Below are 15,509 nucleotides of genomic sequence, written 5' to 3' on the forward strand. Positions count from 1 at the left end.
ACCCTCTCACAGGGACAGCTCCTACAGATGCCTGGTTCAGTCCCCCCCCCCCCCCGCCTCTGTGTGTGTGAGAGACACACACACAATCTCAGGTTTCAACTGCCCCTCGACAATCCCTTTCTTCCTCTCTTCCTCCTGCTGGGCTGTGGCCAGAGACCCTCTAGCTGCAGCCGGCCAGGGTTGGGAGGGGGCAGCAGCAGCAGCAGGTGCAGACAGTGGCAAAGATGGCAGCAGGCAGCTTGAAATGGCCAAATGTCATATGCAGAAGTTCACAACCATTGTGGCCGAGTGCTTCTTCTCCAGGTTGTACTGTATCGCATAGCTTGAGGATCAGAAACCTTAATTGAAGAAATCAGACTCCAGCATTTTAATCATACAGATTCTTCCACGATGGGTTATGCTGCAATCATAGCTGCAGGCTAACACTGCAAACAGACTGCCTTTCATGTCCAACCCTACTGGCACTCCTTTTTGCAACAAAGAATTGTATGAGATTGAAAACTTGTAACACTTATAAATATATTCTATGAGATTGAAAACTCCCAACTGTGTATAAATTAATAAAATATGTCAAAGTAGTTTTCACTTTCATACAATTTTTTGTTGCTAAAAGGATTGCCAGTAGTTCCAGCTTATAAAGGCTATGGATATAGCAGTCTCAGCTTTTCCTCTGTAAGATGGAAATAATAGTCTATCTCACCTGGCTGTTGCAAGACAAACAAAACAGACTATACACTTTGCACATGTAAAAATAAATGCTATATAAAGCATTAACATTTCAATTTTGTTTCTGTAAATCTCTAAAGCCAAGCACTTTTAAGAGAAGACATTGCCAGCCACTTTGTACCAATGAATTCCATAGACTTCCCCCTAAGAAACTGGACCTTTCAATCTCATACAGTTCTTTAAAATACATATGAGAGTTTCTTAGTTATTTTAAAAACTACATCCCCTTCGCTATCAGACCATAATTGGGATCCTACAAGACCATGCATGGACCAAGGACCACTTGTTTTTCCATAGTGCAAGCACCTATTCAGCTATTGTTAAACAGCCACTCTACTCAAGGGGAGGAACTGAGTGTAGCACTAGAGAGGTTGTTCCATCACTGCAAGCATTTCAGCTTGTCAGGGTGATGAGGGTATCCCTCACTCTGTCTCATCCTCACCGACAATAGGTGTAGCTGTACATATGTAATGCTTTGTGCATGCACACGAGTTGGAAGGGGAGAGGAAATAGAGGCTTTACCTCCTTGCACCAATTGTGAGCATATTCATTTGCATGTTTATATATTTTTACTGCTTGTTTATATGTATGTCAGTGTGCATGAATCCTTGGAGTAGGCAGAGATCCATCCCTCTGGCTTCTTTCCTACCTTTGTGAATTTAACACAGATCCTCTTTTGTCGGTGGCACAAGAAGTGCAGAGTGGCTCTGTGTTAGACATGCCACTCTGCACTTGTGTCTTTTCACTGATGATTTCCCCATTTCTATCTCTTTTCTACTTTGTCTGTGACAGTTAAAAATTATGATAGCCATGCTATTTGACCGTGAGAGATCCAGCCAAGGCCAACAAACAAATTAAAACTCTGTGTGATTCTTTGTGATTATGGCTCGGATTCAAAGATCCTGTTTAGGTGGGCATATTCCCAGCAAGCTTTCAGGTTTTTTTGCCTAATTCACGTTGCTCTTGTAGCACATTATGCTGAAAGCTGCCCTTAGCAGCTTTGGAGGCAGCTTGTTAACAACCATAGGGAGGTTTCTATAAGGAGAAAGGAACTCAAGTAGCATATGCTAAGCTGGATATGGATTTCTGTGCCTAGAAATTACATGCAAGCCCATATTTTGTCACATGGGATCTGGTGCTTCTGGCTACAGTGGCTAGAGTTTTCTAAAGAACTTAAATTTTCTGACTGTGTATAAAATAACATAGTGATTCCCATATGCCTCAGGTGTGGGCATGTTGCTAATTTGATACAGCAAGTAGAATTACCCTTCATATTAACGATAGTGAAATCAGGAATCAGTAACTTAAAGGGCTGCTATTTATGTAGATATTATTATTTAATTGAATGTAGCATTTTCCCATGACATAACAAAAGATTGTAAGCAGAAATAAGTAGCCACTAGCATTTTGGATATCTACCAGCAATTCAAGCTAAGACAGATTTAAAATGACTCAACACCTAAAGGGGGGTGGGGAGGGAGATTAACCAATTCCCTCTCTTACCTTTCCAATGAAGTCATAGTTTCATTCAAATTTTATCTATGTATTGCAGTGGTTTTATATGTCTTCTGAATTCGTTCCCCCCAATTGTTGTTTTTAGAGTGTAGAACAAATTGATGAGTATAATTTATGTGATTTAAGGCTTGTTACTTTGAAATGATGGGCATGCTGGGATTATGAAATTAAAAATACACTTAACTGTCCCAAGATAGGTGCTCAGTTTTCTTTTGAAGTCTGTGGGAATTGTATTCACCTCATGGATATTTAGAAATGAGCTGAGTTGCAATGTTTGCTATACCTTCCATGGTAGGGAGAGAGGTTTACCTGAAGCCAGTTTCTCCTGCTTAATGGAAGTTGTGTGAGCAGTTTATCCTATTTATTTTAACTTAGGCAAACTTAAAAATAAACTTTCATGAAGCATAACTGTAAAAGCTTTGCAAGCCCTGTCAATACCCTCTGTTGAAATGAAAAAGAGAGTGTCTCAGTCCTCTGTATATATGCTGGCCTTGACATTCTTGAAGGCTCAAAAGCCAGATCCCCACTTCCTAATTCAATCAAGAGAACAGTATACCACATCACTTTGCTATTGAGAGCCCTAGTTTTGGTGTGACCTTCTAAGTAGTACTGAAACAACACCCAGCTAGACCTTGGATTTTCAAGTGTGTTGAATAAACACATATTTCACCCCTAAAGGGTGTTAGATAATGGCTAATTAAACTGTCACTGAAGCACTGTGGATGGGTGGATTAGATGCATGAAATTGGTGTTCATCCTGTTCAGGTTAGGGTTGCAATTCCCCCTGTAATAACAGGTATGCAGTTTGGAGGTACTCCTTGTTCCGGCAGTGATACTTGAGGCCTACATGGCCTCAATTACCCAAAGTGCTTTGGCTTTCTGCTAATTTTGACTGTTTCTGTAGAGGGATAGTCTTCCGTGGTGATCTAATATGTGGTAATCTCCTGGCTTGATTACCATAATGGACATGAGGCTGCCCTTAAAGATGTCTTGGAAGCTTTAGTTAGTGTAGAACTTGCCTGCTTGAACTTTGATAAGTATGGTCAGAGTTGTTCATAGTGCACTTATTTTGAAAGAACTACATTGACTGTCTGCTTGCTTCGGAGCCTAATTTAAGATGCTTTCACACCCTAAATGGCTTGGGACCTGTTATGGGATTAGGGGGCTACTCGTGCGTAAGTGTTTAAAGCCTCAAGGCTCTGCAATCAGTTTCTAAACTCTCCCTGTCCGCGGAGCCATGGTGCATGGCTACCTCAATCGCTGGCAGAATCCGTCAGTGGGCGCTTCCGGAATTTACGCCAACATAAGAGTTCCTTAATGGAAACTCTCCTTCTGGATTCTCTGCGTGACAGTTTCCTGCGCGGAGTAGGCGTCCCCAGCGGAGGTTCTGAGACCTCCCCGCTGTGCTCACTGGAAGTATCTTGGAGCCATTCCTCCGACTGAGTTTCTGCAGGAACTCTCCCTCTCCCCCTGCTGGTTCCTTCCTCAGCATCCGAGGGTCTCCTAGCCTCCTTGAGCCCTTCCACCACCTGACTCTCCGATGGCAGTTCCCTGACAGGACCCAAATACCCCAAAGAACATCTCTTCCCATAAGATCCTGCTTATTGTATCTTAAGTTCTTCTATAGGCCCTGCTCCAAGTACCCAGTTTAGTAGGGATTCGCTGTACTTGTACAAAGGAGAGTGCACACTGACTTTATAATGCCATCATACTTGGGAGTAGGCCTATTGAAATTAATGGACATGACTAACTTGGTCAGTTAATATTTGAGTAATATTTGTATACAACCCTTAAAATTATACAGTATTTGTGTTCTGTGAATTTTATTCACACCTCTCTGGAATTTTTTCATGAAGGGCAGCTGAGAAATCTTTAAACTAACTAACTAACTAACTAACAAACAAACAAACAAACAAACAAACACGACACTACAGCCTAGTTCCAAATCTTACTATTCTAGTAAAAAAAATGTGAAGATAAAGTATGTTAATTTCAGAGCCAGTGTAGCCTTGGAAACTATAGAGCTACACTGCCATTTCAAGACTTCTGCTTTGTTATTTTGTTCAGTTGTTCCCATTTAAATTTATACCAGTGAGTACTTTAGCTATCCATTGTGTTTGAGCTTGATCCCACCTAGACAACTAGCCTCTCCTGAATAAACTCTTGTCACTTCAGGATAGCAGTGTCACCCGTATCACCTGTATCACCATATGGGGTAGTAAGGAGAATTTTACCAAAGGTCATCTGTCAATGCGTGTTGAAGTTCTGTTAGGATGTGAAGTAAACTTAGCATCTGTAGTTACTCATGCCTGGAAACTGCCCTGACAAAGGCTACTCTCAATGTCTTACAATTTGGCAAAGGTAGGGTGAGTGCTAAGGTTTAGTAAACAAAAACATGTGGCAGCTTTGAGTTTGTTCAGAGAGAACACAGGTTTTTCCTTACTACCAGGTAAAGTACTAAAACTTCACTGTGTAATTTAGTCAGGCTGCCTTAATGTAAAAATGTTCCACTACCTATGGTTTACCACTTTCCAATTCTTTCCAATACCTATCTCTTGATCTCTAGAGTGTACTGTTAAAAATCAGAAGTTTTGACTCTCTCTCTCTGTATATAGATATGTATGTATATGAATAACAAATGCTGGTAGTTTAGCATATGAAAGTGAAGTCTGTGAAGGAAGAACATTCCAACTAAGCTGCTGACAACAGAATCCTCATGTAGCTTCTGAGAGGAGGAGGCTCAGTAGCTTTGAAATCTGAAAATGCACGTTAACCACACACAGGACTTCCGGAAGCATGTTGGAAAACCACCCTCTCTTGGTACTTAAGTTCTTAGGGCATTGCCTTTTCATTTCTGTTGGGAAGCCCTGTGTCAGCAATAAAGGCCACTGTTGTGGGTGCGCCTATTTTTAATAAATGCATATTCTTAAACAGTTGGCAGGCAACCTGCAGATTTAAAAGAGCATTAGCACATAAAGTAGCAGTGACAACAACTCCTTGAGGGCATATTCATCCAGCAAAGCTGACTTTACTTTTTTAAATGAAGCCCATGGGTCGTTTATACTGCTGCATGTTTATTTTGAATTCATGAACTAGTATTTATCTGCAAGCAAACCTGACTCATTTTTCTATGTTTGTTCTTTCTGTTCTTAGGCCGCCTTCCAGGAGAATGTTGGTAGACAGGTATGGTAACTTCGTCTCTTTTTTAAAACTCTCTTCATTAAATTTCTTGTAAATCTACTGTAGCGTAAAATTAAGTGTAGACATTTTGTCACTTGTGGAAGTGAAGGGAGAGTTTGGTGAATTTGGACAAATGACTTCAAAATGATCTTGGTAATGCTTCATGTGTACCTATTAAAAGCCTAATCACGACATTTGAGTATATTCTGAGGGAGAGCCTCTAGCTTTTTAAAAGGCGGCATACCAAATACCACCATTCTGAAAATCAGCACAGTGCAAAAGCTGTTAGGGAAGTAGCGTATTTTTTGCTCTATAAGACTCACTTTTTCCCTCCTAAAAAGTAAGGGGAAATGTGTGTGCGTCTTATGGAGCGAATGCAGGCTGCGCAGCTATCCCAGAAGCCAGAACAGCAAGAGGGATTGCTACTTTCACCGCACAGCGATCCCTCTTGCTGTTCTGGCTTCTGAGATTCAGAATATTTTTTTTCTTGTTTTCCTCCTCCAAAAACTAGGTGCATCTTGTGGTCTGGTGTGTCTTATAGAGCGAAAAATACGGTATTTCTCTTGAGCAATAGGAACAGCTTCTGCCCCTGTTTCCCTCCTTAACCTGATGCAGCAGTGGTAGTTAGGTAGCTGTATAAATGCAATGGAGAATGAGGGTTGAGCACAACATTGTTGGAAAGGAAAAGTACTTCTAATTCCCAGTGGTGCCCACTTCCCTGATTTTTATACAGTTTTACACATTTCTAGACCAGAATGTAAATAATTTATAGTCACATTAATTTCCCTCTTAAGGGAACCTCAATGAGGTTGCTTAAAGAAAGACTGATTTTAAAAAATAAGACAAAATTGCTAAAATGGTTTGCCATTGGTATGTAGAAGGTTGTAGCCTTGCACTGTTTCTTTTCTGAAAGTCCATCAGTAGTGAAAATGTATACATTGGCAAGTGGAAACAGATAAGCCTTTTTGGAGATTAAAGCATTTTTGAAACATGTTTGAAAGCATGGGGACAAAATGTTATTTGGTAACAGACTCACTAGGAGCACTGTTTTTTTGTGGTACTATTTCTTAAGGGATACACGATGCTGATGGATCCATCCTGTACTGTGCTTCTATTTCAAAGATTGAGAGACTTAAACATTGTTCCTGGTATGCGTTTACACCAACTGTATACACTTCTATTCCTATTCTAGCAGTCTTGAGAGCAATTTTCAAGTATTGTTTGACGTACTCCAGAAATGTGCACAACCTGTTAGACGAGAGAGGCAGAGACCATGGCAAGAGAGAAAAAAATTAATTTGTGTTCTGTGGTCGTACAATACCTAGTCTCTGGAATATATTGAATCCATATGGACCAGGTGACCATGTTAACTATATTCTGGTGGGTTTTGGCACCCACATTTCCCATGCTGTTAGAATCATAGACTTGTAGAGTTGGAAGGTACCCCAAGGGTCATCTAGTCCAACCCCTTGCAATGCAGGATTCTCAAATAAGGAATCCATGACAGATGCCTTCCAACCTCTGCTTAGAAACTTACAAGGTAGTAGAGTCTACCACCTTCCAAGGGTGTCCATTCCACTGTCAAACAGCTCTTACTGTCAGAAAGTTCTTCCTGATGTTTAGCTGGAATGTCCTTTCTTGTAACTTGAAGCCATTGGTTCAAGTCCTAGCCTCCAGAGCAGGAAGAAAACATACTTGCTCCATCCTCCATGTGGCAGCCTTTTAAAGATTTGAAGATAGCTTGGTTTATCAGATCCAGTACTGCTGGTTATCTGTTCTAGCATTTGTGAATTTAGTGGATAGTTAATAATAAAGTTTTGAGAAGAAACAGTGATCATTATCCTTTTCTACATAGTAGCTCTATACTATTCTTCTCCTCGGGGTTTGGTTATCAACACTCTGCACAGTATTCCATGTATCTTTGCACCATACAGGCATTATAATACTGAGAGTTTTCTTTTCTGTTCCTTTCTTAATGGAATTCATCTTTTTCACCGCTGTCACACACTGGGGCAATGTTCTTGTTGAGTTACCTACCACAACCCCAATATGCCTTTATTGGCCAGTTATCCACAATTCAGACTCCATAAGGCATGTGCAATTCTCTTTTCTATTTCTGTTTGGTCATAATGTGATTTAGTATTTCTTCATGCTTGGAGTGGCCAATCCTTGCTGCCTTCAGAGTTTTGCCAGCTTTTTCATTTAGTATCAACTCTTGACTCCCACTGCATCTGAAACTTAAAACACTCCCTCGAATGTCTGCACCCTGGGGTGGCTTTTACCACACCCTTCATTGACTGCTTCTTACTGAGGTGGCAAAACAGCCTGGTGAACATGCCAGTGCTGGTTATAATGCTGCATTGTGAGAAAGGGTGCAATTTGGCTAAGTTCTTCATTTTTACCAATATAGCCTTTTGATTATTTTTCTTTTCCATCAGAGTGACATTTATATACTCCTTTTTGTTTGGTTACACTTGAATGTGTGCAGTCCACTCCAATTAGCCTTTGGCAAATATATGCAGCAGTTTATGCTGATATCTCTGCTGGTAGAATCTCATTTTACTCAAATGCTGATACTTAGCGTTTATACAGGAGTTTATATTTTCCTGGAATCTCTTAATTATAAATTATTATTAACGAATAATACCTCATCTCTACAAAACATAGCTAATAACTGGAAGGAGAATGCAGCTTTTCAAACAGGGGAGTTTTGATATAGAGCAGGCCGGTGAAATTAGGCCTATCTGTTTGGCTAATGTGGTAGTTTGTGGGAGGTCATGCTCTCCTGACATCATTTGGTGTCAGCTGGGCATGACCTACCAGAAACTACCTGACATCATTTGATGTCAGGTGCAGGACAGATAAAGTCATGGCTCCTTAGTGCTTTTCAAATTCTTCTTTTGCAGCAGGGTTTATATTTAGCACTGAATGCAAATCCCTGCTTTCTGATGGTCTTGGATCTTGCAATCTGTCAAACATGGCTTGCAGAGGAATGACTACTTATTTTATCTGACCTGCTGGCTCTCACTTCTGATATTGACTTCGGTGTGTCCCAAAAAGAACTGTGACAAAGGTGCAGAATGTTCAAATTGCTCTCTGTGTTGTCACTCCAGAGATTATAGTAATGACAAAAGTACTCACCATTTAGAACTGGATTGAGTAAACAACCTGCTCTGACTTCATCCTGTTTCAAGTTGCCAGTTTTCTTGGGTCTCAGCTTTACCTTAGCTGGTCTTGCTGAAATTTATTGGTGGCACATGTCCCATGTCCCATATACTGTAATTTAACTATGGAAATGGTGATTACAAATTAACGAAATGATGCTGCCTCAAAACAAAACACTTGATTATCCATCGTTCCTTTTGCTCCTTTTTCAGGATGTGCTTTACATCCATTGAGAAAAGCTTCCCTCTCTCTTTTGAGATGCTTCTCTTTTGTGGACATGTTACAGAATAACTATTGCATACCTGACTGTGCGGATGCCATGTATTGTATTGTAGCTATGATAGTGAAGCCTCTTGCGATGAGTGTGTAAAGGGATGAGAGAGATGTCGTGCCAAAATGGCTGGCCTTCCCTTACTACTACTTTTTGCAAAAGCCATTAGGCCTCTGTCCTTTGTTTGATAAGGGGAGGCATTCTGTACACAGTATTTGTATTGCAGTTCAAAATCAGAGGTTCTATCTCCAGTGATTCAGTAGAGCAGCATGCAGGCAGTTGTCAGTATTGCTAGGACACGGAAGTGATCATTGATTTATTGTGGGTAGAACTTGGATTAAAAACTAGTGGAAGAGGATTTGAGACAAAGCAGCAATTCCAGTTGCAATACAGGAATCATTTGGGAGCGAAGATGAAGAGAAAGAGACGGAGTAATAAAATTGCAGCAAGTGGGGTGTGAGAGGCGGGAGAAGATAAATGAGAGAGAAAGAGACATGGGTATCACACCAAAAGAGAGAGATGGGCTTACATGGATAGGGAGAGCAGAACATGGCAGGAGAGAGAGATGGTTTTACTACTTACTGCTAAGGAGTAATCTGCTGGATGAATAAAAATTTAATCCAGATAAGATGGAGATGCTTTGTGTATGTCAGTGTTCAGCTTCTCCTGATGTTGAGATTTTGCTTGTTCTTGATGGATATCTCTTTCCTTTTGGGGGTTTCTTTGGGGGTTTTTTCTGGGTCTGGTTTTTCTATTAGATTCTCAAGAACAATGGTTGCAGTCAAGGAGGGAGCTTTGCCCAGTTCAGGCAGATATACCAACTGCTCCCATTTCTGGGGAAGAGTCACACCTAGTCATAATGCCTTAGTTATTACTTTAATGTGCTTTTTGTGGGGCTGCCTTTGAAAGTGTAAGTTGGTTGAGAATTCAAGCCTGGATGCTTGGGGGATTGTGGCTTTCTGATGGAGAGGCCCTTTGCTGCATCCCAGTATGAGTGTGTGTTAGATTAATCAGCATGTGTAAGAGGTCATTTCTGTAGCCACATCCCAGTGTCGGAACACTCTCCTGCAGACAGTTTGCTAGATGAATAATTTTTGTGCAGGTGGGCTTTTTATAATTTTTGGTGTTTTAAACTGATCCTGATTATTAATTCCTTTCCATACTGTTTCTGGGCTTGGGTTTTTATTTGATTACTTTATTGTTTGTTAGTTATTTGTTCTTTGACTGTTGTTAGTTGCCTTGAGAAAGTGTGGAGATCAATTATTCTAAATCAAAAGGAAGGAAACTTGGGATCTGTTTGGGAGTGGTGACAGATTTGCCTCGAGCCTTGAGTTTATAAGGAGCAGCTCATTTCACATGCCATAAAATCAGTCCAGAGGACCTGTGTGTTGGGTTGCTTTTCTTGCTGTAAGAGAAGATTTGCTACTGTGTCACAAAAATTGACAGCAAGAAGGAAGTCTATACTAGTGAACCACCTTTTCCCCCAGGGTGGAGTACCAAATTACTCCTTGCAGCCTAAGAAAATGGCTGCTAATTATGATAGGTATGTGTGATCCATTTTTTCCTAATCAGTTTTGTAATGTGAATCAGCCAGACAACTTTCCCCATGACTACAAGGGAGATTTAGGACTTATTTTCCATCGGAAGACATAATGTTGTTGCAAGCAAAAAACAGTGTTAGATTTGTATGTAGTCCTTCTGTTTTCTTGATTACAGTTGCTTGCAGGGCTGAGATAATTTTTTCTGGAGTGGGCGTTCCACAATGAAAGATCACGTTTCAGGTAGCATGACATTTTCTCCAAAAGGACAGCTCATCAATCAATCAATCAACTATACTTTTTGCTGTGAAATTGCAGTCTCTTCCTGGCTCTTAGGGAGGTACTTGCCAAGCAATCAGGGAATTTTGCCTTGCTCATACTGTTGTGAGTTACCTATTTAAAGTGACTGCAACAGCTACTTAAATGGGGCAATCAGCAGTGCTATGCTGAACACCTCCTCCTCTTCCTTGACAAGGAGGGAGTGGATCATGTTGCACATAGTGTTGTGGATGACCTCATTTTGAGTACAGTGGTACCTCGGGTTACATACGCTTCAGGTTACAGACTCCGCTAACCCAGAAATAGTACCTCGGGTTAAGAACTTTGCTTCAGGATGAGAACAGAAATCGTGTTCCGGCAGTCCGGTGGCAGCAGAAGGCCCCATTAGCTAAAGTGGTGCTTCAGGTTAAGAACAGTTTCAGGTTAAGAATGGACCTCCAGAACGAATTAAGTACTTAACCCGAGGTACCACTGTATGTTGCTGCCACTTTAAAGATGACATTTTTGTCCCATTCTTTTTTCTCCTGACAGATTGCAGAAGTTGGAAACCCTTTTTTCATGAGATAGTTTCATATGTCTCCTTTTTATGCCTCAGCTCTACTTCATTGTGCTTTCCTTTAGAGAAGTTATTTTTAAAAGCCGGTCTTTCTGCCACATTTCTAACAACTTGAATAGTTTGTTTTAGATTGTAAGCTCTCTCTAAATTCTAAATGTGGTGGCAAGTAGAACCTATGCTTTCTTTTAGCAAACCATGACAGAGTGTTGGAAAAGCAATAAAACCTATATTATGCAAATTTTCTGTATTCACATTTCTTTTTTTATGAGCAAGACTTACTGTGGACATTTTTTTTATCTTTCTGGCATCCCAGCATCTGAAGTCTCACTCTCTATTTCAAGCACTTCAATTATATGGTTGAAACAGTTACATTTTTTACCATTTTACACTTTTATAGCTCTCTGGTGAAAGCATGTAAGCAAAGTTATTTACAAAAATAATAATGAAAAGGTCTAAAATTGATCCATCCTCATCAACTATGGTTTCACTTTTGTTGCATTTTGGTGATTAGTTTCTAGTTCTAGTTTACTTTGTCTTTAGTTGATGTGTTGTCTCCTCTTGTAGGAAAATTTTCATTATGATACTGAAGCAAAACCAGGTCAACTAATAATAACTCTGTGACCTATATATCAATAATTAGGAATGACTCAAGTGAATTTTCAAGCAACAAAAGGTGTGCTAGAGACTTGGGCTGTGGTTCTATACCCATGTGACATTAAGCCTCATTCCCAGTTCATTGGACCTTCTCAGTAGACATGGGTTTTTCTGGGTGGATTGAATACTGAACTGTTAATCCTGAGAACCTACTTTTCTGTACTCTGGATATAAGCCCTCATAGAAAATGGATGACTAGAAGGAATTAAAGTCTAGTGCTAGGGCAGTATCTTCCCTCTGTGGCTCTAGCTGTGTTTTGTTGGAGGATGAGCTGCTGTTGGTCTGATAGATTTGTCCCAAATACTGACAATTTAACTGAAAGACATGAGAGTGTGATGTATGTAACTTTAAAATGTTGATCTGGCTTAGTAGATTGCCCTTGGACTTGGGAAGTAGCAATAGAAACAAGAGTAAAATAAAAGTGATAGGTCCCAGGAAGCTTGCTGGACGCTCGGGTTGTGAACATGATCCGTGTGGGATGCATGTTCGCAACCCGCAGCATTCGCAACCCGTGTCTGCGCATGCTCTGGTTGCAGTTCGGCGCTTCTGCGCATGTGCGACTGCCGAAACCTGGAAGTAACCCGTTCTGGTACTTCCGGGTTTCGGCGGTCCGCAACCTGAAAAAACACAACCTGAAGCAGCGGTAACCCGAGGTATGACTGTATAATGATGTTACAGTGTTCAAGGAGGTGGGGGGAATTGCAGCAGTAAAGGTTGGAAAGCTGATGAGTGAGGGAGTGAGACATTTAGGCCTTTGAGGGTGCAGTAAACCTGGGGTCACCATGGTAGAGGCATAGGAAGCAATAAATGACATGAGCACCTTTTGTGATTGAAATGGCCACATCCAAATGGATTACAAGTGTAAGAAGAGTTTTGCTTAAGCATTGGATGTGTATTCTAGATCAGCCAACCCTGTTGCTGGCTGATAACTACCTCAGGATCAATCCTGGGTTAAGCATCCCCAGTTGACACACACCAGATAAGAGTGACCCCTCCAGAATGCCAGTTGGGGTGTTCTGTGGCCTGTTAGCTCCCATCTGGGCATATGGACAGAATCCTTCCCCTTGGGAACAGTTTACCAGGGTACCATGATACTTTCATTCAGAGGAGAGAGGGGATAAGGCTCCTTTCCACATCCACACCCCGATTAGACTAAGGATCCAACCCAGTGCTTTTTTCTGCCAACAAGTTATGACAATTAGTCTACAGGGAAATTCCTCCCTGGCCTTGACTACGACAACCAATTCAGTCCACTGCAAAGTCATGTGCATATACACCATGCTTCCCTTCAGGCGGGGCCAAATATATACAGGTTGGGAGGGTGGGATGTCTGATGCCGACTGCATTGCTGGAAGGCAGCACAGCCGTCTTTTAAGTTTTGGAGGCAGACCTGAGTGAAGACGGGCTTACTCAGGTCTGTCTCCAAATTCCTGCCCCACAGTCTGGCCTCTAATTGACCAGTTAAAATTCTGAAGGTAGGAAAGTCTCATCACTCCCCATGGCTGACTGATAACGCCTGCCAGCCAACCATGTGGATGGTTTTGCCTCTCCCCAGCTCACCCATGGAAGTTTTAAAGGTTTTATCAATGAAGGTCGGTGCAGGGTGCCAACATGGGTCTCTACAGATTACCAATGGATGAGGCACGGTAGAGACCTACAGTGCATGGCTAAGCTTAAGTTAAGACATTGATTCAACACATGACACACTCCTTGTGCTCTCCTGAAGAGCGAAGCAGGCACAACTATTTGCCATCCTGAGCCTGGGCAAGCAATTTTGTTCTGCTTCATAGAGTTTGAGGCTACAGTGTTTGTTTGAGCAGGTGCTGTTGCCTCTGCATCTTTGGAGATGGTGGCAAAGTCAATGGAGATGGCTCACTCTTGGACTTAACTCCAGCTGCCTCACCAGAAGGAGAGGCTTTTCCCCCTAACAGCAGAAGGCACCAGGGTTACATGAACAGATGGTGACATTGCGCTTGGGATAGTTGATATCACAGGGGTGGGCCGCTCTCCTAACACTCTGGGTGCTGATGAGGGGCTGAAATGGGAAGGGGGTTAAGAAAATTCCTAGTGATGGCAGCCATGTATCGGGAGAGTTTTAATGTCTGATGTGTTACAATTTTTAATATATGCTGTAAGCTGCCCAGAGTGGATGGGGAAACCTAGCCAGATGGGTGGGGTAGTAATAATAATAATAATAATAATAATAATAATAATAATAATAATTTGTTTGGCCTTTTGGATCCCAGCCTTTGTTCTAGATCTCAGTGGGAGGTACTGAAAGCTCAACCAAATCCTGTCTGTGTAGCCACACCATTTTATCTGTATATTTCCTGGTTTGGATTCCATTGTTTTTTGTGATGCTAATATGGGACAAAACCTTTGGGAATTATTCTTGTGTCTACCTAAGTGAAACGTTCCCCAGTATTACCACTGTGATTATATGTGATTATGTGTGATTTTCTCTTCTAACTTTGATAGGGTACTTTCCCGCATGGGATTGACATATTGACTGCAGCTGATTATTTTGCTGTTGGAAGCAGAGCGAATTGTTTCCTCAATATAAGGTAAGAGTCTCTAAATGTAAGCACCTCCTCTACCTTAAATTTATGGGTGACACGCAGATAATTTTGGATTTTAAAAAAGCCTTTCTTGTTCTACATATGGTTGCACGGGAAATTGGAGAACATTGTGAACAATATGTTTCTGCAGTGTTCTATGTGAGAAGACTGAGTGAAATTGGAAGTGCTTGTGTTCTTCACTATTTGTCAAATAATTTTAAGTAGAAGTCCATATATATCCCTCTGATTTTTATGTTTAATAGGAGAGGCGCTATTAAGGGTGCCACATGGTGTTTCCCTTTCTTTTACAAGAAATAGGGCATTTACCTACACCAAACTGAGTGGGGGGGGGGAATAATTTTTCTTCTTCAGCGGGTTGCCCTGGATTGTGAGGTTGTCCTTGGCAGCAGGACACAAATGTTGCTTAAGTTATCTCAGTAAATCTACAATGGGGCCAGGGGCCAAGCAGAGCCCTTTTAGGTCACTATACTAGCCTCTTTAGGTGGAGGCTTCAAGTGGGATCGCAAGCACTGCCTAGGTGTGTGTTACCTTGAAACCCTAATTAAGAACTGAGTACAAAAGTAACATGATGGTGTGGAAGGAAAACTTGGGGGGGGGAGTATAAGATGGTGGGCAAAGCTAAATAAGAGGGAGCTTTAATGTAGATGGGACAACCTTATGTGTCCTCAAGCTGAACACTGTGTTCTATATAGATGTCTTTTCCGGCTCAATTACCTGAGGGAGGGTTTCCAGAAAGAAAGAGGGGTAATGTTACCTTGAGTATTAACTGGTGCTAAGCTTCCTTGTCATGGTGGTGAATATAAATATCTGGGGTGAAAATAGGGTCCTGTTTGCAAAATTTGGTTGGCGATTCCTTCCCTTGATGTATGCTCATCAGTGTTGTTAGCTAAGTACCTATACTGGGATGTGTTTTGCAGATAGTTTCCTAGTGCTTCTGGCATGGAGCTTATTTTCATCAGGGGTCTCAGATTTTCGGTTTGGTGGGAATGCCTTGGATGGCTTGACTGTGTTAGGATCTAGGCAGAAAGGAAGACATTTGACATTTC

General features: G+C 41.3%; 1 protein-coding gene across 4 annotated transcripts in view; it reads left to right on the plus strand.

Moving 5' to 3' along the window:
• Nucleotides 1-15,509, plus strand: part of TBCD (tubulin folding cofactor D) — a 124,434-nt gene that overhangs the window by 68,802 nt on the left and 40,123 nt on the right. For all 4 annotated transcript variants that reach the window (XM_079965915.1, XM_079965918.1, XM_079965917.1 and 1 more), the window contains exons 17-18: nucleotides 5,395-5,424; nucleotides 14,363-14,448. In XM_079965915.1, the coding sequence (XP_079822041.1) occupies nucleotides 5,395-5,424; nucleotides 14,363-14,448 (116 nt within the window). The remainder of the gene's footprint in view (nucleotides 1-5,394; nucleotides 5,425-14,362; nucleotides 14,449-15,509) is intronic.

Source organism: Podarcis cretensis (genome assembly GCF_951804945.1).
Source record: "Podarcis cretensis genome assembly, chromosome: 2".
NCBI classification, from domain to species: Eukaryota; Metazoa; Chordata; class Lepidosauria; order Squamata; family Lacertidae; genus Podarcis; species Podarcis cretensis.